This window comes from Pseudonaja textilis, chromosome 8 (genome assembly GCF_049901715.1).
Source record: "Pseudonaja textilis isolate UNSWEBS1 chromosome 8, rPseTex1.2, whole genome shotgun sequence".
NCBI classification, from domain to species: Eukaryota; Metazoa; Chordata; class Lepidosauria; order Squamata; family Elapidae; genus Pseudonaja; species Pseudonaja textilis.
In genome coordinates, this window is record NC_141997.1 from 49,932,404 (window position 1) to 49,956,957 (window position 24,554).

The 24,554-nt window shown below is 49.5% G+C and overlaps 1 protein-coding gene across 1 annotated transcript; it reads left to right on the plus strand.

Annotated features, from left to right (window-relative positions):
* The first annotated feature begins 10,756 nt into the window (after positions 1-10,756).
* On the plus strand, positions 10,757-23,743 carry PCDH8 (protocadherin 8). The gene is made up of 3 exons (XM_026705368.2): positions 10,757-13,436; positions 14,576-14,783; positions 22,336-23,743. The coding sequence occupies exons 1-3, from the start codon at positions 10,824-10,826 to the stop codon at positions 22,707-22,709; spliced, it is 3,195 nt and encodes a 1,064-aa protein (XP_026561153.2). The 5' UTR covers positions 10,757-10,823; the 3' UTR covers positions 22,710-23,743.
* Positions 23,744-24,554: the final 811 nt, after the last annotated feature.

Genomic DNA, 24,554 nt, shown 5'->3' on the forward strand with positions numbered 1-24,554 from the left:
AGCCTGAATTCCGGGCAGGGGAGGGGAGGGGGGATGGGCAAGGGGGGGATGCCCATCTTGGTTCACGTGGCCTGCTATATTTAAACAACAAGAGTGTGTGGAGAAGAAAGGAAACTCTCACAAGAGCAGCGGGAGTCTGCAGAAGTACTTCCAGGGGCTCCATCTGTGCTTGGGCGGATTCCAGAAAGGGCTGAAAAAAGCAGAGAGGAAGGGAGGGAAGGAGGGAGGGAGAGACAGAGAGAGAGAGAGAGGAGGAGGAAGGAGGAGGAGGGAAGAAGAGGAGGAGGAAGAGGAGGAGGACGAGGAAGAGGAGGAGGAAGGAGAAAAAAGAAGAGAGGAAAAGGAAGAAGAAGAGGAGGAGGAGAGGAGCAGGGAAAGAGGAAGAAGAGGAAGAAGAAGGAGAAAGGAGGAGAAAGGAAGGAGGAAAAGGAGGAAAGAAGAAGAAGAGGGGAAGAAGAAAGAGGAAAAAGAAGAAAGAAGAGGAGGAGGAGGAAGAAGGAGGAAGAAGAAAGAAGAAGAGGAGGAAGGAGGAAGAAGAACAAGAAAGGAGGAGAAGAGGAAGGAGGGAAGAGGAGGAGGAAGAAGAAGAAAGCAAAGGAAGGAGGAGGAGGAAAGGAGGAAGAAGAGGAGGAGGAGGAAGGAGGAAAAAGAAGAGTGGAAGAGGAAGAAGAGGAAGAGGAGAGGAGGAGGGAAAAGGAAGAAGGGGAAGAAGAAGAAAGGAGGAGAAGAGGAAGGAGGAAAAGGAGGAGGAGGAGAGGAGGAGGAAGAAGAAAGAGGAAAAAGAAGAAAGAAGAGGTAGAAGAAGAGGAGGATAAGAAGCAGAGGAGGAAAGAGGAGGAGGAGGAAGGAGGAAGAAGAAAGAAGAAGAGGAAGAAGAAGAAGAAAGGAGGAGAAGAGGAAGGAAGAAAAGGAGGAGGAGGAGAGGAAGGAAGAAGAAAGAGGAAAAAGAAGAAAGAAGAAGAGGAAGAAGAGGAGGAGGAAGAAGAAGGAAGAAGAAAGAAGAAGAGGAAGAAGAAAGGAGGAGAAGAGAAAGGAAGAAAAGGAGGAGGAGGAGGAGAGGAGAAGAGGAGGAGGAGGAAGAAGAAAGCAAAGGAAGGAGGAGGAGGAAAGGAAGAAGAAGAAGAGGAGGAGGAGGAAAAAGAAAGAAGAAGAGGAAGAAGAAGAAGAAAGGAGGAGCAGAAGAAGAAAGAAAAGGAGGAGGAGGAGCAAGGTTATACTACGCATACTTCAGAAGCTGGAGAGAACAAAAAAACCCTCCAAAAAAAGATTCTGATGCCAGTAAGAAAATCACACTCAAAAACTAGAACCCAATAAAAACACAGTTGAGTAAAATCCAGTATTAAAAACAATCCTTTTCGCTAGAAAGCGTGAAAAATGGCCAGAATTCCCCCCACCCATTTTTTCCCCCAGTGCCAAAATGGTCACTAAAGGAACTCTCGTAAGTTGAGGACGATCTAATACTCAAATCCCTGGGTGGGGGGGGGAGAGAAACCAGGTCAACCCTTGGGGGCACCCCGGAGCGGCCCCCCTTCCAGCCAACAAAAACAACCCCCTTTGGAAGCCTGAAGCAGAAAATCCGCGCGGCTTCCGCCAAGAAGCAAAACCGCCTCAACCGTAAAGTAGTTCATCACTTGCTGCTGTCATCTTCTCTGGTGTGTTTTTTTCTGGATTGTTGCTCGTCATGCCACTAACCGTTGTAAGCCCCGGTGTTGGATACACACACGTTCTTGGGTGATTCTTGGCTTGCTCTGGACACGGAACAGCCCGTTACTAAGAAGGGAGAGGAATTGGGCCACGGTCAAGATTTGACTTTCAATGATGGGATTCAAAATGTTTTACTACCGGTTCTGTGGGCGTGGCTCGGTGGGCGTGGCAGGGGAAGGATACTGCAAAATCCCTATTCCCCACCCCACCCCACTAACCTGCTTTCCAGCTCCGTTCTCCTGGGCAGGGCAACCAAAGGAGACCCAGCCGATCAGCTGGGACTCGATGGGAGGCAGAGAAGAGATGGGGTTGGCGGGACCAGTCGGAGGCCGGACTTGCCAGTTCTCCAAACTACTCAAAATTTCAGCTACCGGTTCTACTGAACCGGTCAGAACCAGCCAAGTGCCACTTCTGCACCTGACTCATTCAGGAAGCAAATTTTGGAGCTTCTCCATCGTTCAGATCATGGTTGTCCCAAAGGTGATTTTTTCTTTTTTTTTTTTCCGACAGGCAACGGGACTTTCTTGGTTTTTTCCTTGAAGGTGTTTCGCTTCTCCTCCAAGAAGCTTCTTCGGTTCCTCTTCTCCAGAATGGAAGAAGCTGCCTGGCTGAGAAGCAAAACATTTTTCAAAGCATTATCTCTGAAGACCAGAGGTGGGTATTCAGCAGGTTCTGACCAGTTCTGGAGAACCGGTAGTGGAAATTTTGGGGAGTTCGGAGAACCGGCAAATTCCACCTCTGACTGGAGATTTTACAGGTCTTGTTCCCCTGCCACACCCACCAAGCAATGGCCACAGAACTGGTAGTAAAAAATATTGAATCCCACCACTGATGAAGATTCTCCGTTCTCCAGGTCAGGGTTGTCCCAAAGGTGATTTCTTTTAAAGAGGAAACTGGACTTTCTTGGTTCTTCCTTTGAAGACCTTTGGCTTCTCATTTAGCTTTGAAGAAGCTTCTTGGTTGAGAAGCAAAATGTCTTCAAACTCCCCACTCACCCCCCAAAAAACCCCCACAGAAAATCCAGTTGTTTAATGGAACCACCTTCCTGGGGGAGGAGGGATATAAAAAAAACTAAACATGAATTCAGAGAAAGGACCGGGGAGGAATGACTTCCAGCCGAGGGTGAGAGGCAGGCAAAAACAACCAAAGGACAAAGGCCCCGAGAGAGAGAAAGAGAGAGAGGAATAAAAAGAGAGAGAGAATAAGAGAGAGGAGAGAGAGAGAACGAGAGAGAAAGAGACAGAGAGAGAGAAAGAGAGAGAGAACAAGAGAGAGAGAGAGAACAAGAGAGAATAAGAGAGAGAGAATGAGAGAGAAAGAGACAGAGAGAGAGAAAGACAGAAAGAGAGACTAAGAGAGAGAGAACGAAAGAGAAAGAGACAGAAAGAGAGAAATAAAAAGAGAGAAAGACAGAAAGACAGAAAAAGAGAGAGAGAGAAAGAGACAGAAAGAGAGAGAGAATAAGAGAGAGAGAGAACAAGAGAGAAACAGAAAGAGAGAGAATAAGAGAGCGAAAGAGAGAAATAAAAAGAGAGAATAAGAGAGAGAAAGAGAGAAAAAGACAGAGAGAAAAAAGAGAGAGAAAGAGAGTATAAGAGAGAGGGAGAGAAACAGAAAGAGAGAGAAAAAGAGAATAAGAGAGAGAGAAAGAGAGAAATAAAAGAGAGAACAAGAGAGAGAAAGAGAGAAAAAGACAGAAAGAGAGAAAAAGAGAGAAAAGAGTATAAGAGAGAGGAGAGAAACAGAAAGAGAGAGAAAAGAGAATAAGAGAAAGAGACAGAAAGAGAGAAAAAGAGAGAGAATAAGAGAGAGGGAGAGAAACAGAAAGAGAGAGAAAAAGAGAATAAGAGAAAGAGACAGAAAGAGAGAAAAAGAGAGAGAGAATAAGAGAGAGGGAGAGAAACAGAAGAAGAGAAAGAGAGAATAAGAAAGAGAGAAAGAGACAGAAAGAGAGAGAGAGAAAGAAAGAGAGGCTTTTCTTCTTAAACGGGAGGGGGTGACTCTCCCCCAACCCCTCCCTCTCCCCTCCCAGACCCTCGCTTGCCTTTCCCTGCCACCTAATCCTAATTAAAAAGAAATTACACGCGGGAGCAGGCTTGAAATGGGAGCGCTAATCCTATTAGCCAGCCCTGAGAAACTTGGGGAGGGGCGGCAGCCGGGGGGAGGGAGAGCCCTCTGATCCGGCCCCATTGTGCGCCCCCTTCCCAAAGAGCCGCTGGGTTGGGGTGGGGGGCCAAGGGGCTGCTGGCGGTGGCGGCGGCGGGGAGGGGTCTGTTTGAAACCCTTTAGCCATTGTGCACCCATTGTGCGCCCCCTTCCCGAAGCCACAGGGGGTGGGGAGGGGGCAACTGCAGGAGGGAGGGGGTCTGTTTGAAATCCTTTAATCCGTCACGTGACGCCCGTGTCAACCTTGCGGGGCGGGGGGAGGAGGAAGAGAGAGAGAAGGAGGCTGCTGCAAGCGAGTGGGTCCACAAAGACCGCATTAAGGACCCCCGGGTGCGGGGAGGGAAGCGGCCGAGGGGGGAGGGGTGGCCCGGCTAAGGGCTGGCTCGGGAGACGGAGAAAGGCGTGGGGGGTCTCGCTGCGCAAAGTCGCCGTTTGTTCTCCAGCCGGCCGGTTGCTTAAGCCGGCGTGGGTGGGAGTGGGGTTGAGTTGTTGGGTTGGGTTGAGTTGAGTTGGGTTGGGTTGGGTTGAGTGGGGGCGGCTACGGGGCTTTGGAAGAGAACAAAGCCTTTCTCCCCCCGCCCCCGCCCCGGGCTGCCTTTGTGGACGGGCTTGGCGAGAGAGGGAGGGAGGGTGCATTGCAAGAGGGGAATCTCGCTTTTTGGGGGGGGACCCCCCGCAGGCCCTTTTGTGGCTTGGCTTAAATCCGATTTCCATCATCTGGAAGGGAAGCGGCTGTTTCCACCCCAGACGGAGAAGCTTAGAAGCCCCCCCCACCTCCCCCGGCCCCGCGAGTGGGGGCCATCGGAGGGGCTTCTAGCCGTGCCCCGGGCCCCGTCCTCTCGCGTGCCTGTACAGGGCATGGATGGTGGGGAAGAATATCTCTTAACACAGCCGCCTCTCTCTCTCTCTCTCTCTCTCTCTCTCTTCCCCCACTTCAAGCTCCCCCCTCCCTCTCCTTGTAGCCTGGCCTCCTCTCGCGTGCAACTACCAGGACCCCCTGCCCTGGGGCTGGATGCTGAAGAAGGAAGCTGCAAAGGCTGCAGGAACGGGGCTCATAGCTGATTTTGGGGGGGTTCCCCTCCCGGGCTCGCTTTTCCTTCCAGGAAAGACCTGGTTAGGAATGGGATGGGAGACCACCAGGAAATCTCCAAAGATTTCCCAAGTCAAGAATCATCAGGTGCAACACTTAATAATAGTCACAGGGTACAATAAGCAATCAAATCCTACTAGTCAACAGTCAATAAAAATCGTAAGGATACTAGCGACAAAGTTACAGTCATGCAGTCACAAGTGGGAGGGTATGGGCGATAAGGAGTGATGGGAAGATTAATAGTAATAGTAGTGCAGACTTTGTAAATAGTTGGACTGTGTTGAGGGAATTATTTGTTTAGCAGAGCGATGCCTTTCAGGAAAAAACTGTCCTTGTGTCTAGTTGTTCTGGTGTGCAGTGCCCTATAGCCTCGTTTTGAGGGTAGGAGTTGAAACAGTTTATGTCCGGGATGTGAGGGGTCCGTAGATATTTTCACAGCCCTCTTTTTGACTCGTGCAGTAAGGAGGTCCTCAATGGAAGGCAGGTTGGTAGCTATTGTTTTTTCTGCAGTCCTAATTCTCCTCTGGAGTCCGTGTCTGTCCTGTTGGGTTGCAGAACCAAACCAGAGGGTTATAGAGGTGCAGATGACAGACTCAATAATTCCTCTGTAGAACTGGATCAGCAGCTCCTTGCGCAGTTTGAGCTTTCTGTTCTATTGTATCCTTTTCTATTCTATTCTTCATTATTCTATTCTACTCTACTCTACTCTATTCTATTCTATTCTAGACCCAACTCTAAGTTGATGCCCCACATTCTTATCCATGTTCCATCTCTGTGACGTCCAATGCAGCCAGATGCCATCACACCAGCATTTCCCCTTGTGCACTTCATACCAGGCAAGGAATGGATTCCAACCAAGCAGTGTTACAATCCTAAGACTGAAAGAGACCTTGTAGAATATAGAATAACGAAGTTGGAAGGGATCTTGGAGGCCTTTTAGTCCAACCCCCTGGCCGAGCAGGAGACCCTACACCATTCCAGACAAGTGGTTGTCTGAATCTGGTCTTACAAACCTCCAGTGATGGAGCACTCACAATGACTCTAGAGGCAACGTCGAGAGGGCAGGACAAGAAGCAATGGGTGGAAACTAATCAAGGAGAGAAGCAACTTAGAACTAAGGAGAAATTCTAAGAAGTTCTAAGGAAGCAACTTAGAACTAAGGAGAAATTTCCTACCACTTAGAGACCTTCTCTTCATCTTCTAGTGAAGATCTCTTCATCTTTGAGATCTTCATCTTTGAGATCTTCTCTTTATCTTGGAGATCTTCATCTTGGAGATCTTCATCTTGGAGATCTTCATCTTTGAGATCTTCTCTTTATCTTGGAGATCTTCATCTTGGAGATCTTCATCTTGGAGATCTTCATCTTTGAGATCTTCTCTTCATCTTGAAGATCTTCTCTTCATCTTGGAGATCTTCTCTTCATCTTGGAGATCTTCATCTTTGAGATCTTCTCTTCATCTTTGAGATCTTCTCTTCATCTTGGAGATCTTCATCTTTGAGATCTTCTCTTCATCTTGGAGATCTTCATCTTGGAGATCTTCGCTTCATCTTGGAGATCTTCATCTTGGAGATCTTTTCATCTTGGAGATCATCTTTGAGATCTTCTCTTCATCTTGGAGATCTTCATCTTGGAGATCTCTTCATCTTGGAGATCTTCATCTTTGAGATCTTCTCTTCATCTTTGAGATCTTCATCTTTGAGATCCTCTCTTCATCTTTGAGATCTTCATCTTTGAGATCTTCCATCCTCCTGCCCATATAAGTCATAAGTAGATCTTATAAGTTGGGACATCTTATAGCAACCTAGAGAAATGGTTCTGTCCACCTTCATCACGTCACCAGAAGACTCTGGAGTCGAGTTAGGCTAGTCTTCCCTCTTTCTCTACAGACCCCATCCATAAGGATGTTTCTCCGAGTGTCAAAGATCAGGATGAATCTGTTGGCTTCTTTTCAGGATCCCAATTTTTATTAAAAGCCAGGCGCTTGGCTGATTTCTGACAACTGTGCAATGACAGCTCCCTTCCTAGCATTCTCCACTTGTCAGAGATGGACAGTTGGTTGTTTTAAAAAGAACCACAAATTTCCTTCAAGGCAGATAAAAAGAGAAGAAAATGTTGTCATCCTTCTCCAGCCAGCTTGTTAGGATCTGTCACTCACTGAGGATCACCTTATGGAAGAAGAAATCCTTCTTAAAACACTTTTTTGATGCTTAAATGCATGTTGGAATCGGGTCTAATTTTAGGCATTTGCCCAAGCAAATGTGAAGTTAAATTATATTCCTGTTTCTCTTTCACTGATGGGTTGTCTTTTCATTCCCAAAATCAGCAGCCAGAGGGGGTGGGAGAGACCATCTATAGGGACCCCACCTGTTCAAGATCTAGCCCAGTCATACAGCCAGTGAGTCCCCCTGCCCCAAAGTCTGGATTTTGATGCATATGTTACATGCCACAAACAATGGGATGAAACAGAACCGTATTTAATTATGGCACCGAAGTCATGAGGCTGTTTTGAATTTTATACTGGGGATAAGCAAGGATCTGGCTTTCTGTGGAAGGGAGGAAGGGAGGGGCAAAGAAAGAGAAAGGAGCGAGGGAGCAAGAGAGGGGAGGGGAGGGAGAGAAAGGAGGAAGGAAGGAGGGAGGGAAGAAGGAAGGAAGGGGCAAGGAAAGAGAAGGGAGAAAGAGAACGAGGGGAGGGGAGGGGAGGGAGGGAGGGAGGGAGGGAGGAAGGAAGGAAGGAAGGAAGGAAAGAGAAGGGAGCCAGGGAGCCAGGGAGCCGGGGGGGAAGGGGGAAGGAAGGAAGGAAGGAAGGAAGGAAGGAAGGAAGGAAGGAAGGAAGGAAGGAAGGAAGGAAGGAAGGAAGGTGGGTGTAGAGGTTGGACTATATAAAATAACCAATGCACATTCATCTAAGCCATGTGGCTGCTGAGTTTTTGCTTCTCTGTGCAGTGTCTAAAATTTAAGGATTCTGGAAGGGAGAGGGGACTTTGGTGACTTCTTTGCCAGTTTCCCTGTCCATGTCAGTTTCAATCACTTTTGGTCCTCCTGACCTGGGAAACAAAGAGAGAGAGAAAGAGAGAGAGAGAGCATGCATGAGGGAGACGCTTGGCCAGAGAGCTGGCCTTGGCTGAGTCCCTTTTCTTCTTCCACCTCCTCGTTTTAATGGAGGAAGCGCCCCAAAGGGATGTTGGGGCGAGGGGGGAGGGGCAGGGAAGAGGGGGGGGGACTACAAAGCCCTACCAGGTTCTTGCTGAAATCTCGGGGTGGGGGGAGCCTTCCTGCCTCCCAGTTGGCCCTTTGGCAGAAGCAGGCAGGGGCTGGCCCTTGTTTTGGGGTAACAGCGAGAATGGACATGAAGTGCAGAGGGCAGGAGGGAAGGGGAGAAGAGGGGTGTAGAGAGGGAGAAGAAAGGAGGGGAGAGGACTAAAGGGGAGGGGAGGAGGAGAGGGAGGGGAGGAGGAGAGAGGAGGCAAGGGAGTAAGGGAGTAGAGAGTGGAGAAGAGGAGAGGAGCGGGAGGGGAGAGGAGTAGAGAGAAGGGAGAGGGGAGGAGTGGAGAGGAGAGGAGGGGCGGGGAAGGAGACGAGAGGAAGGGAGGGAGAGGAGGGAAGTAGAGAGGAGGGGAGGAAACGAGTGATGGAGAGGGAGGGGGAGGAGGAAAGAGTGAGAGTAAGGGGGGAGAGAGGGAAGGGAGGAGAGAGGGGAGGAGAGGAGGGAAGGGGGAAAGAGGGAGAGGAGAGAGAGAGGAGGGGAAGGGAGAGGAGAAGAGGAAGAAAGTAGAGAGGAGGGGAGGAAAGGAAAGGAAGGATGGAGAGGAGGAAAGAGGGAGGGGAAGGGGAGAGGTAGGGGAAGGGGAGGAGAAAAGAGAGAGGGGGGAGGGAGGCCCTCTTCTCCCAGGCCTTCCCTCCCTTTGCCAAATTTAATTCCGAATTGTGACGATGGGGAACCCCAAAAGCCCCTGGGGCCCCCGGGATTCCCTGGAATGACCGGCCCTTCTGCCCTCCCCCTCCCAACCCCCCTCCCTCCCAACCTCCCCAACCGCTCAGCTCCCCAGACTTCCAGACATTCCTTGTAACACGGGGGGACGGGAGAGGGGGGTTTCTTTTGTGGGGAAGGGTTTTTTTGTTCCTTTCCCTGCGCTGAGCATCCTCCTCGCCGAGCAGAGGCTGCGTCGTATCTCGGAGAAGCGCGGGGCGCGGGGCGGGGGGGTTGTAGATTCCTCGCCCACCCGAAGCGGGGCCAGAAGAAGAGCAGCGTCTCGTCGGAAGGCGCGCTCGGGCGCTGCGCTCCGGCATCCGCGCCTCCAACCAGGCTGCGCTCTAAAGCGCAAGGGAGGCGGGCGCTCTTCCCCCTCACCCCTCACCCCCAAATCCTCTCCTCCTCCACCTCCTCCTCCTCCTCCTCCTCCTCCTCCTCCTCCTCCTCCTCCTTCTTCTTCTTCTTCTTTTTTTCCGCGCAGCTCTGCTCGCTCCCGCTTCTCCTCCGCGTTGGAAGCAGCCAAAGAGCCGCCTTCGCTCGGCGTCCTCCTTCCCCGCGCGTCCTGCCAAGCGGAGCCGCTTCTACACCTTCCAGGTGCGATCGGGGCGAGGTTTGAGGGTTCCCCCACCCCCCTTCTCCCTTCTAAAGCCCCCGGCCGGGTTTCCACAGAGGGTGGCGGGGTGGAGTGGGCTGGTTGTGGGGAGTAAAAGGGAGCCCCCCCCCAATTCCCCGGGACTCCCCCATAAGACCACCTCCCCAGACCCCCAATTCTTCTCCCCACCGTAGCTTGGAGAGCCCGGGCAGCGAAGGACCGAGAACCAAGGGCGGAGGGCTGGTTGGGTGGGGGGTGGGGGGTCTTTCTTTCGAAAGGGACCGAGAGCTTCTTCTCCTCCATCCCAGGGAAGATTTTGGGGAGGGGGCGTCTTCTACAGCCCGGCTCCGCGCTCTCCCGGCTCGTTTCTCTCCCCCCTCGTTCTTCCTTTCCCCTCCCCGCCAGCAGCCCCCTCCCTCTATTTTCCCGCTTCAGTTAGAGACAGGATGCTTGGCTATTTGGAGGGGGGGAGACTCCCCTCCCCTTTCCCCCCCCCCATTGGGAAAGGAGCCTGCACCCTCGCCCCTAGAACCCCAGGTTGGAGACTCCAGCTTACGAAGATGCCCACCCGCTTAACGGAAGGGCTGTGCCAGCTCCCACGAACGGCCAAGGCAGATGAGGGGGGTCTCTCCCCGGAGTAGCTACCCACCCACCCACCCCGCTGCCCCGCTGGAGAGCAAAGAAGGGGCACCCCGAGGAAGCAGGAAGGACCCGAAAACCCAAAGACAACCCCCCACCCCAAGTCTGTGGTTCTTGTGGCTGTTTTTCCCCGGGGTCTCTTTATTGTGGGGGGGACGTAGAGGGGCGACCCTTCCCGCAGGAGGCGACTTTTTATGGGGTCTCTTCTACCCCACGGATCTCGCTATTCCTGGTCTCAAGAATTTTCGACCGGGTTGGGGCGGGGTGTGGGAGAATGGGGGAGGAGGGGGGGTCCCGGGAGAAAAGCCGAGCCGCGATTGGCTGCCTTGGCGACGTTCATTTGCATACCCTCGCCTATTTCAAGAGCCCGGGTGGGGAGGGTCAGTCTTAGTAGGCGAAGAAGCGTTGCGGGGCGCGGGTGGAGCAGGTGCCGACGCGTGGAGGGGGGTTAGAAAGCCGGCGCTCTCCTTTCAACGGGTTCGATGCCAGGCGGGGGCGCACGGCGGGCCGGGCTGTGGGGAGGATTGACAGCCGGGAAAGGGAGCTTGGCTGGTTAGCGGGCGGGGTGGGTGGGGGTCCCTTTCTCTTGCCTGCCTTCCTGCTTGCTTTTTTTCCCTTCTCTTTCTCTCTTTTCTTCTGCTTGGCAGCGAGCGAAGCATGGGCGCCCGCAAAGACCGCGGTTGCCCGTCCGTGCCAAGCCACCCGGTGGGCATCCTTTGCCTGGCTTGGCTGCTGTTGCTGCTGCTGCTAGCCTCGGCTTTGGGCAAAACGATTCGGTACCACACCTACGAGGAAGAGCCTCCAGGCACGGTGATCGGAACCTTGGCCGACGAGCTGCCCCTGAAAGGAGCGACGGGAGCGGAGAGAACTTTCCGGCTGGTGAAGGCGCCTGGCAACGGGTCGCTGGTTCGAGTCCGGGAGCGGGACGGGCAGCTGAGCCTGGGGCCGGAGCGGCTGGACCGGGAGCAGCTGTGCGGCCAGGCGGAGTCGCCCTGCCTGCTGGCCTTCGACGTGCTGAGCCTGGGCGGCCCGGCGGGCGCGGGAGCTCCGCCTTTCCGCCTGGTGCACGTGGAGCTGGAGGTGCGGGACCTCAACGACCACGCGCCGCGCTTCCCGCAGCCCGCCGTGGCCCTGGAGGTGTCGGAGAGCGCGGCGCCCGGCACCCGCCTGCCGCTGCCCCTGGCGCACGACCCGGACGCCGGCTCCAACGGGCTGCAGAGCTTCGCCCTCTCGCCGGGCAGCCCCTTCGGCTTGGAGGCGCAGAGGCGCGCCGACGGGCTCCGCTGCGCCGAGCTGGTGCTGCTGCGCGAGCTGGACCGGGAGGCGGAGGCGGGCTACCGGCTGGAGCTGGTGGCCAAGGACGGCGGGAGCCCCCCGCGCTCGGGGACGGCCACGCTCAGCGTGCGCGTCCTGGACGCCAACGACAACGCGCCCGCCTTCCCCCGGGGCGCGCTCCTGACCCTGGAGCTGCCCGAGGACGCGCCGCCGGGCGCGCTGCTGCTGGAGCTGGACGCGGCCGACGCCGACGAGGGCGCCAACGGGCAGCTGCTCTACGCCTGGGGCAGCCAGGTGGCCCCCGAGGCCCGCCGCCTCTTCAGCCTCGACCCGCTCTCGGGCCGCCTGGCCCTGCGCGCCCCCGTCGACTACGAGCTGCAGCGCACCTACGAGCTGGACGTGCAGGTGAGCGACCGGGGCGCCAGCCCGCTGGCCGCCGCCTGCAAAGTGGTGGTGCGCCTGCTGGACGTCAACGACAACGCGCCCGCCGTGGCCATCAGCGCCCTGGGCGGCCCGGCCGGGTCGGGGGCTGCGCGGGGCCAGCAGCAGCAGCAGGTGGAGGCGGCCGAGGCGGAGGCGGCGGCGGCGGCGGCGGGGGACGAGGCCGGCTGGGCGGCGGTGAGCGAGGCGGCGCCGGCGCAGAGCCTGGTGGCGCTGGTCAGCACCTCGGACAGCGACGCGGGCGCCAACGGCCAGGTGCGCTGCGCTCTCCTGCCGGCGCCCCACCAGCCCTTCGCCCTGCAGCGCGCCTACGACGCCGCCAGCTACCTGGTGCTGACCACGGGCGCCCTGGACCGCGAGCGGGTGGCCGAGTACAACCTCACCCTGGTGGCCGAGGACCTGGGCTCTCCCCCGGCCAAGACCGTCCGCTCCTTCACCGTCCGCGTGGCCGACGAGAACGACAACGCCCCGCGCTTCGCCAAGGCCCGCTACGAGGTGGCCCTGCCCGAGAACAACCCCCCGGGGGCCTACTTGACCACCGTGGCGGCCTCTGACCCCGACCTGGGGCCCAACGGCAAGGTGAGCTACCGCCTGCTGGACAACCAAATCATGGGCGCCTCGATCTCCACCTACGTTTCGGTCGACCCGGGCACGGGAGCTATCTACGCTCTCCGGACTTTCAACTATGAGATCCTGAAGGAGATGGAGCTATCCATCCAGGCTACAGATGGAGGATCTCCTTCACTGTCCAGCACAGCCTTGGTCAAGGTACGGGTGATGGACCAAAACGACAACGCTCCGGTCATCACTTCTCCTACGGTCACCAACGGGTCTCTCGAAATTGGGGTCTCCAGCAGAGCTTCCCGAGACTCCCTGGTGGTCCACATCAAAGCCCGAGATGCGGATGAGGGCTCCAGCGCAGAGCTGAGCTTTGCTTTCTCACAGGATCCCCAACAGCAGGAAAGATCCCTGGATCTCTTTGCCATCCACCAGAAAACCGGAGAGGTTACTCTCCGGAGGAGCTTATCTGACGAGCAGCTAGGCCAAGTCTACCCGTTGCTTCTCACCGTGACCGACAATGGGCTGCCACCTCTCTCCACCACCGTGGTGGTCAACTTCCTGGTGACAGCATCGCTGCCTCCCTCTAGCGGCCAGGAGTCCGTGGCCAAGCCCAGCTCTTGGGACGACCAACCTCTGCAATGGGACGTCCCCTTAATTGTCATCATCATCCTGGCGGGAAGTTGTACCTTGCTTCTGGCGGCCATCATCACCATCGCCACCACGTGCAACCGGCGCAAGAAGGAGAAGAAGGTGGTCTTGGAGGAGCCGCTTGACACCTCTCACCTGGAGAAGGACCACGAGGAGGGGAGCCCTAGCGACGGGGCCCTCAACCCCTCCAGTCCGCGCTTCGACGTCCACTCCTTCCCAAGCAAATCTTCTTTCGCGAGTCCTGAGCCTTCTCCGGCCAGTGAAGATATCCCGGCGTCCGAGCACAGCCGAGAAACCAACAGCCTCTACGACAGCCAGAGCCGACTCCGAGGAGCAAATGCAGAGGTAACCTTTTACACCTTCCTTTGCTGGGGGTGGGGGGAGAGAAGAGACTTACCTAGCTGGTTGTGGCTTAACTTACCTCCGAGTATCAAATAAGTAATTAATAACAAGGAAGGAACGTAGTTACTCATCAGCCTGTTTGAGAGATTCATTGAACGCAAGTCAAGCGGGTTAGAATTTCAGGCATTAGCCATCCAGGTGGGTTATCATCTAGCTTCAAGGGGGTGGAAAGTCACACGCAGCTAGTCCTCGACATACGACCACAACGGAGCACCAAATTTCCATCACTAAGTGAAACATCAGTTCATTTTTTTTGTCCCCTTCTTATGACCTCTTTTGTCTGTGTGGTTAAATGAATCTTTGCAGCTGTTAATTTAGTAACACGTTAAGTGGATCTGATTTCCCCATGGTGAGGTCACAAAAGAGGACCAGGGCACTGCAACCGTCATAAATGTGAACCAATTTGCCCAGGGTCTGAATTTGGATCATGTGAAAAAAAAAAAAACACCCAGGGATGCTGCAACAGTTGTACGTGTAAAAAACGGTCATAAGTCCCTTTTATCGGCACCGAACGGTCGCTAAATTAAACCATTGTAAGACAAGGACTGTCTGTATTCAGGGGGAATGGATTAGCCTGTGTTTTTATTATTATTATTATTATTATTATTATTTTCTATTATTATTTTTTACTTATGAAATGCACGGGCTGCCCATCTTCATAAGGTGAGTGTACAAGAATTCTTTATTGTCCAAGCATGATTGGACACACAAGGAATTTGTCTCTGGTGCATAAGCTGTCACTGTGCGTAAAAGCTGCAAGCAATAAATCATGATCCGAGTAGTCATAGTAAAAAAATACATTTATCGTAAATCATAAAGATGCAACACTTAGGGATAGCCGTAGGATACTAAATAAGCAATCAACATAAATCCGACTAGGGAACCAAATAAAACAATGCAAAACGTAAAGATACAAGCAACCCAGTAGTAGAAAAGGAGACGGGCAATAGGAAAGACGAGAAGAAGAATAGTAATACAGTCTTAGTGAATATACTACCCGTTGGTAACGTCTTTTCTTCTGACAATAACTGTGCCTTTCCTTTTTGTGTGTGTGTCTTTCTCCAATGTTTCCTCTTCTCCAGTCTTACACTTCCACCCCCAGTTACAGCAAAGAACCAGCGGCCCTGGTCCCTATTTGGAAGGGCCACTCCTTCAACACTTTGTCCGGCCGGGAAGGAGAAAAATTCAGTGGGAAGGACAGCGGCAAAGGGGACAGTGACTTCAACGACAGCGATTCCGACATCAGCGGAGACGCTCTGAAGAAGGACCTCATCACCCATATGCAAAATGGTAAAGGTTTCTTTCCAATGCCGCCCCACCCACCCCCTTAGCGGATCGACCCTGTCGCGTGGAGGGATTTATTTTACAAATCCGAGAGCGGGTTGTTTGTTGCAAATCACCCTCTAATGACCTAAATGGTCACCTGCTGTTTGGGGAACGGTCCTTGGAAGCTAGCAACAGGCAGAGCTGCGGCCCGTGCTGTTCTTCATCGCCGCTAGCGAGGCCCCTTGGGGCCTGGGGTACCCATGGGGCAGAAGATACTACGTGCATCCGCCCCGCGGGAACAGATTCACTTTAATTAAATATTGCGTTATCCTCCGTTCTCCTCCGACCGATGCTCCTTTGAGGCTTGGAGACGGTGACTCATAAAAGGTTACTAAGAAAGCTTCGTGGTTGATTAGAGACATGAGCACAATTGGCTTGGCTCTAGTAAAATACATGGATTGAGTAGAGACGTGAGTGCAATTTGCTTGGTTCTAGTAAAATATATGGTTTGAGTAGAGATGTGAGTGCAATTTGCTTGGTTCTAGTAAAATACATGGTTTGAGTAGAGATGTGAGTGCAATTTGCTTGGTTCTAGTAAAATATATGGTTTGAGTAGAGATGTGAGTGCAATTTGCTTGGCTCTTGTAAAATATATGGTTTGAGTAGAGATGTGAGTGCAATTTGCTTGGCTCTAGTAAAATACATGGTTTGAGTAGAGATGTAAGCCCAGTTTGCTTGGCGTTAGTAAAATACATGGTTGAGTAGAGATGTGAGTGCAATTTGCTTGGCTCTAGTTCTAGTAAAATACGTGGTTTGAGTAGAGATACGAGCCCAATTTGCTTTGCTCATGTAAAATACATGGTTTTGCAAGATCCAATCTGGGTTTGGTCCCCAAGGATGGCCTCCAGCACAAGTCCAAAAGCTCAGAAGAGTAAACATCTGGCCCCAGTGACCCACCCAAACTGTACCTTGCGACGTTATCTTAGGACACATATGTTCACCTTCGTTCATAGATGGCTTCATTACCAAGTCAGATTAGCAGATGAATTTGTTGCAATTGCTGATTGTTTGGTCACCGTTGAAAATGGAAGGCCTTCTTAGAGTAAAGGCCAGTTTTTTCTTCGTAACTAAAAGGGGGAAATTGCAACTGGAAACATGCGTGGCGAGAAGGAACTATGCATGTGCTAGTCTACTCTAACACTGCTCTAGTTTAACACGTGGGTCTCTCAACGTTAGCCATTCCAGATGCGTTGTCTTCTGCTCCCAGAACATAACTATTTGGTGGGAATTGACCCACGCATCGAAAAATTGCAAGTGAGAAACTGTAGGTTGGAGGAATCTGGTTTTCTGCAATGATTGGATTTCACTTGATTAGTGGCAAGGTTGACTCAGACAAAATCTGGAATCCCAACAAGAGCTAAAGGGCCACAGATTGTCCACTTCTGCTTTATAGCTTCCCTGAAAGCTGTTGTGATGTACGAGATGAAATGTGGAACGTGGACCAAGGAAATGTGGTTTAATCTGATGAAGGCCACAAGATCACCTGAGCCAGTTATCATGGCTTTGCGTATCCTACTTGTACATTTTGTGGATATTACACTAAAACTAGGACAACAGATATTATCCCACTTCATTCTGAATTTTAATAAACGTCCAGGTAGCCATCAACTTACAGTTCGTTTTTACCGTCGTCCAAAGTTACGTTGCTGGAAGAAGGTGATTTACAATGGATCCTTGCACTTACGACCATCCCAGCGCCAACATTGCAATCATCCGCATTGTAATCACGACCGTCTCCGTGGTTACGTGATCAAACTTTGAGCGCTTGGAAACTATCACGCAGTTATTACACCCCTGGGGTCTTTTGATGGCTAGTTACCACTTTCCCAGGAGGCCTCTGATGAGCAAAATCAGTGAAGAAAGATGGCTTTGCTTAATGACCACAAGGTTCACTTAATGACCACATGATTCACTTAAAGACATGACCCAAAAAAGCTTGCAAGACTGAGCCTCATTCCCTTAACAGCCCCCACATTGCTTAGTGATGGAAATGGTGGTTGTGTGTTGAACATTGCTTGTAAAGTATACCCCTAGATAATTGACTCAGTTTTCAAAACTCAGTTCTGTTTTAATCCCTAATTCTTTTCAATTTTTATTTGGCCGTTGTTACTCACACCCGTGCTCATTTTGTCCCCTCCTTGGGGAACCTAGATGGGACAAACACAAGAGATATATACAACACTGCCCCAAAGCAAAAAAAATACAAGTTATTTTAACCATATTTACTTTTTCTTTATTGCTTTGGATTGGCTTCCCCAGTCAAGAGCTTCTAGAAGCGATGAGTAGGAGTGGTGTGGTAGTCTAGAAGTGGAGCTCTCACCTTACAATCAGGAGGCTGTGAGTTTGATTCTAGGTAGAGGCAGATATTTTTCTCTCCCTGGGCACAATGAGAATATATCTGCTGAACAAAACTCTGCCCTGGTGACAGGAAGGGCATCCGGCCAATAAACACTCAGCTCTATTCAGTTGCTCAGACTCCATCCCCCAAAGGATTATGGAGTCATTAAAAGAGATAGATAGCTAGATACATGATAGATAGATAGATAGATAGATAGATAGATAGATAGATAGATGGATAGACGGATAGACGGATAGACGGATAGACGGATAGACAGATAGACAGATAGACAGATAGATAGATAGATAGATAGATAGATAGATAGATAGATAGATAGATAGATAGATAGACGGATAGACGGATAGATAGACAGACAGACAGATAGATAGATGAAAGATAAAATAGAGATAGATAGATAGATAGATAGATAGATAGATAGATAGATAGATAGATAGATAGATAGATAGATAGACGGATAGATAGATAGATAGATAGATAGATAGATAGATAGATGGATGGATGGATGGATGGATGGATGGATGGATGGATGGATGAACAGACAGACAGACAGACAGACAGACAGACAGACAGGCAATAGGAAGGGCACCCAGCCAGTAAACACTCCACTCCATTCAATTGCACAGACTCCAACCCACAAGGGATTATGGGGTTGTTAAAACAGGAGGAGGAAGAGGAGGAGGATGATATGTTGAGGACAGTAGATTTTGGGGAAAGTAGATAACTGACTTTGAGAAGCCAATTTTGGATATTTGCACCCTCAATTCTAGGCTACATGCTTCCTTCTCTTCCTCCTCCCAAAATATAGGGTTTTATAACACATTTAATAACACAGAATTGGTCATTATTGTTTCCTGGGAATTCAGCGGTCTTGTCTAGCCTTGGGGTCTCCAACTTTGGCAACTGGAGGACTTCAACAGTTGCTGGGGAATTCTGGGAGTTGAAGTCCTCCAGGCTTAACATTGCCAAGGTTGGAGACCCCTGGTCTAGATGGCAGCCAAAGGATGGCAGAATGTTGATAAGGTTACAGATATTTTCATGCGTGAAAGATCATACACAGTACCTACCCATAGCTTTCCTCAACATGGATGGCTGAAGTCTTCATTACAGGAAGTCCTCGACATACGAGCCACAATTGAAGTTGCCATCCCGTTGCTAAGCAAGACCATTCTGAAGTGAGCTCTGTCCCGTTTTTTAACGACCTTTCTTGCCACCGTTCTTAAGCGGGTCACTGAAGTTGCTAAGTGAATCCCATGATTGTTGAGCGAATCTAGCTTCCCTGTTGACTTTGTCGCATGACCTTGTGATGTGGCAACCATCAAAAAGATGAGCCAATTGCCAAGCGTACAGATTTTGATTACGTGATCATAGGGATGAGTGGTCATATATATATATATATATATCTTACGCGGAGAAAACCGAACAACCAAAGATCCACATACAAATACCCATGAGAACCTCAGAAAACATATATAATATATATATATATATATATATATATATATATATATATATATATATATATATATATATGTGGATCTTTGGTTGTTCGGGTTTTCTCGAAGATTCAAGTATCTAGGCAATGCGTTTCGATGAAGTCTCATTCATCATCTTCAGGCTTCTGTCTCCGGCTCTGATGATGAATGAGACTTCATCGAAACTGTTTCAGATATCAATCTTACTGCGAGGAAAACCCAACAACCAAAGATCCACATACAAATACCAGAGAACCTCAGAAAACAAAATATATATATATATATATATATATATATATATATATATATATATATATATATATTCCTTTTTTCAGTTGTAACTTTTAATAGGCATTCAACAAATGGTTGGCAATGGCATGGCAAAAGCTATGGTTCTTTGCAGTTTGGAGACCAATCGATCCATTTATTTATTTATTTATTTTATTTGTCAAACATGTACAAGATAAAAAGTATAGGTATTGTTGTGGTTCGCCGGCAGCAGTTGCAGACAGCTGAGGTCTCAGAGAGCGAGGACGCAGATGAGGGGCCTGCGTGTGATGCAGGGATGGGGCCAGGACCATCATGGAGTGGAGTGCTACATTTGAAGATTGTGGAGGCTGGCAGCAGTGAGGAAGAGGCCCCCGAGGAGCCTGTGCTCACTGCATGTGTGCCCAGGGCTGCTCAAAGGAAAGAGCAGCTGCAGCAGCACGGGCGACTCAGGAGTAAGGCTGCAAGATAATGGGCCCTCCCTTAAGAGATAAAAGCCAGCTGAGAAACCGGAGTTCTTTGCAGGAAGCAAAGAAGTTTTTGCACTCAAGCCTTGTGGATGTTCAGAGTATCTTGGTTGGTGTTTGGAGACTTTTTGTGTTTAAAATACTTCTTAGTAACTTTACCTAGTATTTTTGGCAGCCTTGCACCACCTTGGCAAGGCTTGTTCTTATCAGAGACCATTAGTTCGAAACAGCCTTTTAACTGGGAAGGAACAGAATTCGTAGAGAAGCATTAAAAGGTTTTGCTGTTACCTCCGTTTTGCGTTCGTTTCCATGGAACCAGGTTTGGGTCAGAACAAGTATGAACAAGAACAAGAACGAAGGGAGTAAATAGAGAGAAACGGGGACAGTAGGACAGGGATGGTAGGCACGCTGGTGCACCTACTTATGCACGCCCCTTTTAAGGACCTCTTAGCAATGGGGTTAGGAGGTCCGCGGTAGGCAGTTTGAGGTTGAAGCTATGAGGGGTTGAGGCTGCAACCAAGGAGTTGGGTATTGGCGTTCCAGCCATTGACCACTCTGTGGCTGAAGTTGTATTTTCTGCCATCGAGTTTGGAGTGCTTCACCTTGAGTTTGTATCGGTAGTTTGCCTGTGTTGTCGTTGTGGTTGAAGCTGAAGAAGTTGTTGACAGGTAAGATGTAGCAGACCATTTTGTGAACTATGCTTAGACCGGACCACAGGCGGCGGAGTTCCAGATTGTCCAGGCTCAACATTTCGAGACTGGAAACACAGGGAATTCTATGGTGAGTAGAGGAACGGAGGATTCTTCTCAATAAATACCTCTGAACCTGCTCAATCGTGTTAATGTCTGATATACAGTGCGGGTGTCAGGATTCCGGCAGTCACTCCAATTAAATCATGAGCCTCGAGCCGCATCTCAAAACTAAAAAAGATTTATTTGAAGGTAACATTCTACGTCCAGCATTTATCTAGGCGTAGCCAACTCTGAGATATGTAATTCACTGTCACCCTTGATCCTGCTTCCCCTCCCCCCGCCCCTGGGTGTATCATCCAACAAAAAACATCCATAGCCAAGAGTCATCAATCATGCTCTCCAATTAGATTGTTGCATGGCAGAAGCTTCAGTCATCTAATCAGTCTTCGAAGAAAATATGAATGGAATGGACTTTCGATTCCACGCTGCCGTCTGCTCTTCTCCCCCACCTTTCTGTCGTCAACTATAAAACGTGTTTACAAAATGTTTTATGAGTTGACAGCGGGTTCTAGGTGGATGAGCTGTTTTCCAGAATTGAATCCTGCTGGAGTTTTTGATGTTGTCTCATGCTTCATCCATAAAATAGCAACCCCATTCCTTGCGGGGTTTTTAGAGCCATCCAAATGAAGCTTGCAGGAGCAGCTCCATTGCCAGATAACCCAGCAGGAATGGAGTTCATCTTCTTCTGAATCAAAATGGTGGCTCCTCCAACCCAAAATGCCGGATTATAATTGATTGTGGATGTGTGTATGTGCGTGTGTGAACGGGGGACAAATGTGAGTGGGAGTGCTTCATCCTACTTGGAATTAATAAAGGAGAATGCAGGTAGTCCTCGACGTACAACCACAATGGAGGATGAAATTTATGTTGCAAAGGGAGACAGTTGCCAAGTGAGCTTTTGTCCCCTTTTACGACCTTTTCTGCTGCCGTCATTGAGCGAATCACTGCAGTTTGTTAAGAAAATCTGGCTTCCCCATTGATTTCGCTTGTCGGGAGGTCGCAAGAGGGAACCACGTGACGTACACACTCCCGGGACACTGCAACGGTCATAAGTATGAGCCAGTTGCCAAGTGTTTGTAGCTTGACCACATTTCCATGGGGTGCTACAAAGGTTGTAACTGTGAAAGAATGGTCCTCGGTCAATATTTTTTCAGTCCTGTTGTAACTTTGGTCACTAAATGAACTGTTGTAAGTCGAGGGCTACCTAGATTCATTGCCCAGGGTTGAAATGAGGGGTCCTTGTGGCTCTCTGAGCTGGATTGTTTTCTTGCAGACGTTTCATGACCCAACTAGGTAACACCATCAGTGCTAGCGATGATGTTATGTAGTGCTAGCACTGACGATGTTACCTAGTTGGGTCACGAAATGTCTGCAAGAAAACAATCCAGCTCAGAGAGCACCAAGGACCCCACAGTCCTCCTATTCCTCCTCTTCCTCCTCCTCCTCTTCCTACTCCTTCTCCTCCTTTCTATGTACCTCCCTCCCTTCTAGCACTGATGATGTTACCTAGTTGGGTCATGAAATGTCTGCAAGAAAACAACCAAGCTCAGAGAGCGCCAAGGACCCAACAGTTCTTCTCTTCCTCCTCTCCACATCCCCTTCCTTCTAGAACTGATGTTGTCACCTAGTTGGGTCATGAAATGTCTGCATGAAAAAACAATCTAGCTCAGAAAGCCCCAAGGATACCATAGTTTCCTTCTTCTTCTTCCTCTTCCTCTCCTCCTTCCTCCATCTCCTCCTTATTCCAGGATGATTCGCCTCCTCCTTCCTCCTCCTCCTCTCCACAAAGTCCCCTCCCTTCTAGCACTGATGATGTCACCTAGTTGGGTCATGAAATGTCTGCAAGAAAAAACAATCTAGCTCAGAAAGCCCCAAGGATACCATAGTTTCCTCCTTCTTCTTCTTCCTCTTCCTCTCCTCCTTCCTCCATCTCCTCCTTATTCCAGGATGATTCTCCTTCTCCTTCCTCCTCCTCCTCCTTCCTCCTCCTCCTCCTCTCCACAAAGTCCCCTCCCTTCTAGCACTGATGATGTCACCTAGTTGGGTCCTGAAACGTCTTCATGAAAAAAAATAAAAAATCCAGCTCAGAGCACGTCAAGGAGCCCATTTTGCAATTCCTAACCCAGAATTCCTTCGGCCTTTGGGTCTCTTGCATTCTCATCTCTACTCTGTCGCTTGCCTTTTTTTTTTCCCCTCTAGGTTTGTGGGCTTGCACCGCTGAATGCAAACTTCTGGGCCATTCGGACCGATGTTGGAGCCCCTCCTGTGCCCAGACCAACTCCCATACGTCCCCACACCCCAAAACCCAGCTCTCCACTTTTTGCCGGACGACTTCCTTGCCTCGAGACACGCTCCATCGTGACCACTTCTACCCCGCCCAGCTGCCCAAGACGGTAGGCCTGCAGAGTGTCTACGAGAAGGTTCTCCACCGGGATTACGACAGGACAGTGACCCTGAGGTCTCCTCCTCATCCAGGCCGATTGCCCGACCTCCAGGAGATCTCGGTCCCTTTGTACGAGTCCCCTTCTCACCATTATTTAGGTTCTCCTTCCGAGGCCAGCAAGAAAGTGTGACTTTCCTCCAGCCCTTGATACACGTGTGAACGTATCAAGCCCTCTTTAAGGAAACACGGAACTGAACTTCTCTTTGCAAAAGGCTGCATCTGTGGGGATGTTTGTTCTCTTCCTCCTTTTGCAGCAGGACAGTGGCTCTGAGCATGTGCAGAGTGTCTCTTCCCACCACTTGGTGACTCACTTCGTCTGCCCCAAGAATTCCAGGAGGAGGGGAGGAGACTTTTTAATATCTCTTTTTGATAAATGAACCATTACTTTCATTCTTTCCCCCTCACCCATCTGCGAATGGACATAGAAAAGTTCAAACTTCCCCAAGATCTTGTTACCTGAGTTTGATGATGTACATAAGTTTTAAGTAAAATGTGCCTTAAAATACAATAATGTCGATATGTACAAATATACTGTACATGCATATCACCTATGGGGAGAGAGAGAGAAAAAACGATGTGTCTGTTTATATTTGTACATGCATACACTCAGAATGACATGCATAAACATGTATGTGTCTGTACAGATAGACAATGACGTATAAATTAAGTCGTTGGGGCGGTGGGGAAGTTTCCAATTGCATTGGTCCTGTTTGATATTTGCAAACGAAAATTTTCTTGTTAATGTAATTTTTATGAAATGTGCAGTATTTAACTGATATTCCTCCTTAGTTTTTCCCTCACGGTCTGCATTCATCCTTTTTTCTTTGATCTACTTCTGTATATCATGTAATGTACTGTTTGTACATAGAGAAATATTCTATTTTTATATAATAAAACCTGGAGGATCAAATATTCTTTCCAAGGGAAATATTTAAAAAGATACGTTTGGGGAAAAGAAAAAAGAGAGAGAGACAGAGAAAGCCGCGAATCTTTTTAAGCAATCCATGTTAATGTTAGTTAAGCAATTGCTTGTTGTGAGAAAGAACTGCTTTGCCAAGTGTCCGTTTGTGTTTCTGAAGTCCATGTTGAGCTTCGAACTAAATGTGGATTAATTATTCTGTGTCACTTTGTATAAAGCACTAATAAAGGTTATGTGTCAGAGGGTTTTGAATATCATGATTCACTGGACTCAGCAGATAAAATTGTTTCTGTGAGAATACGATAAAAATAAAACAACAAACTGTGATAATCAGAATCCGTAACAGGTTTTATTGGATATTGCAATATCGAACCGCAATCTCCCAGACTGCAGTTTGAGAGAAAAAGAGATACCTCCTTCCAGCAAATACAACCTTATATAGGATAATCACATTTAAAAGATTACATAACCCTTCCTGTTTTGCACACATAGAAAATCTCGTAAGAAAATCTTGGGTGTTATTCATAGCTCCTCCCATGAGTCCATGGAAATCCTCCAACTTTTCTCCTCTTCTTCATTATCATCAGATTTCATGTTTTTTTTTCCTTAAAAGGGTTCACAAGAGATCATTAATAATTTCTATAATGTCAAGGCTACTTTTTATGAATCTCAAACCAAGCCGAGGACATATTTTGCAATTCCAAAGAACTTTAGCAGACTAAACAAGTTATATGAATGTTCCGATATCTAAAAGTTCAGATTAAGAACTAACACGGAGTCTATCTTGCTCTTTATATTCTCAGGTGTATAAGGTAAATTTTCACGTATAACCATTTCTGACTAGGAAAACGGAGAGTCGTGAAAGCCATCTTTGAAACAATAGCCTCAAAACCTTCGATGAATTCACCTTTTGCATTCTCAGAGGCCACACAATGAATGACAACATCCTACAGGCCATTCAAAAAAAAAGGTAGCTCATGATTAGAAATAACCAACTGTTCCCCTGGTCATGCATTCTGATTTGATGTTACTCAAATCAGGAAATTACTCATCTTA

Excerpts from the sequence above, each read along its gene's own strand:
- PCDH8 (XM_026705368.2), top strand. The coding sequence starts at position 10,824 with ATGGGCGCCCGCAAAGACCGCGGTTGCCCGTCCGTGCCAAGCCACCCG. Across the intron at positions 13,437-14,575 it reads TCCGAGGAGCAAATGCAGAG|TCTTACACTTCCACCCCCAG; the intron begins GTAACCTTTTAC and ends CCTCTTCTCCAG. Across the intron at positions 14,784-22,335 it reads CATCACCCATATGCAAAATG|GTTTGTGGGCTTGCACCGCT; the intron begins GTAAAGGTTTCT and ends TTTCCCCTCTAG.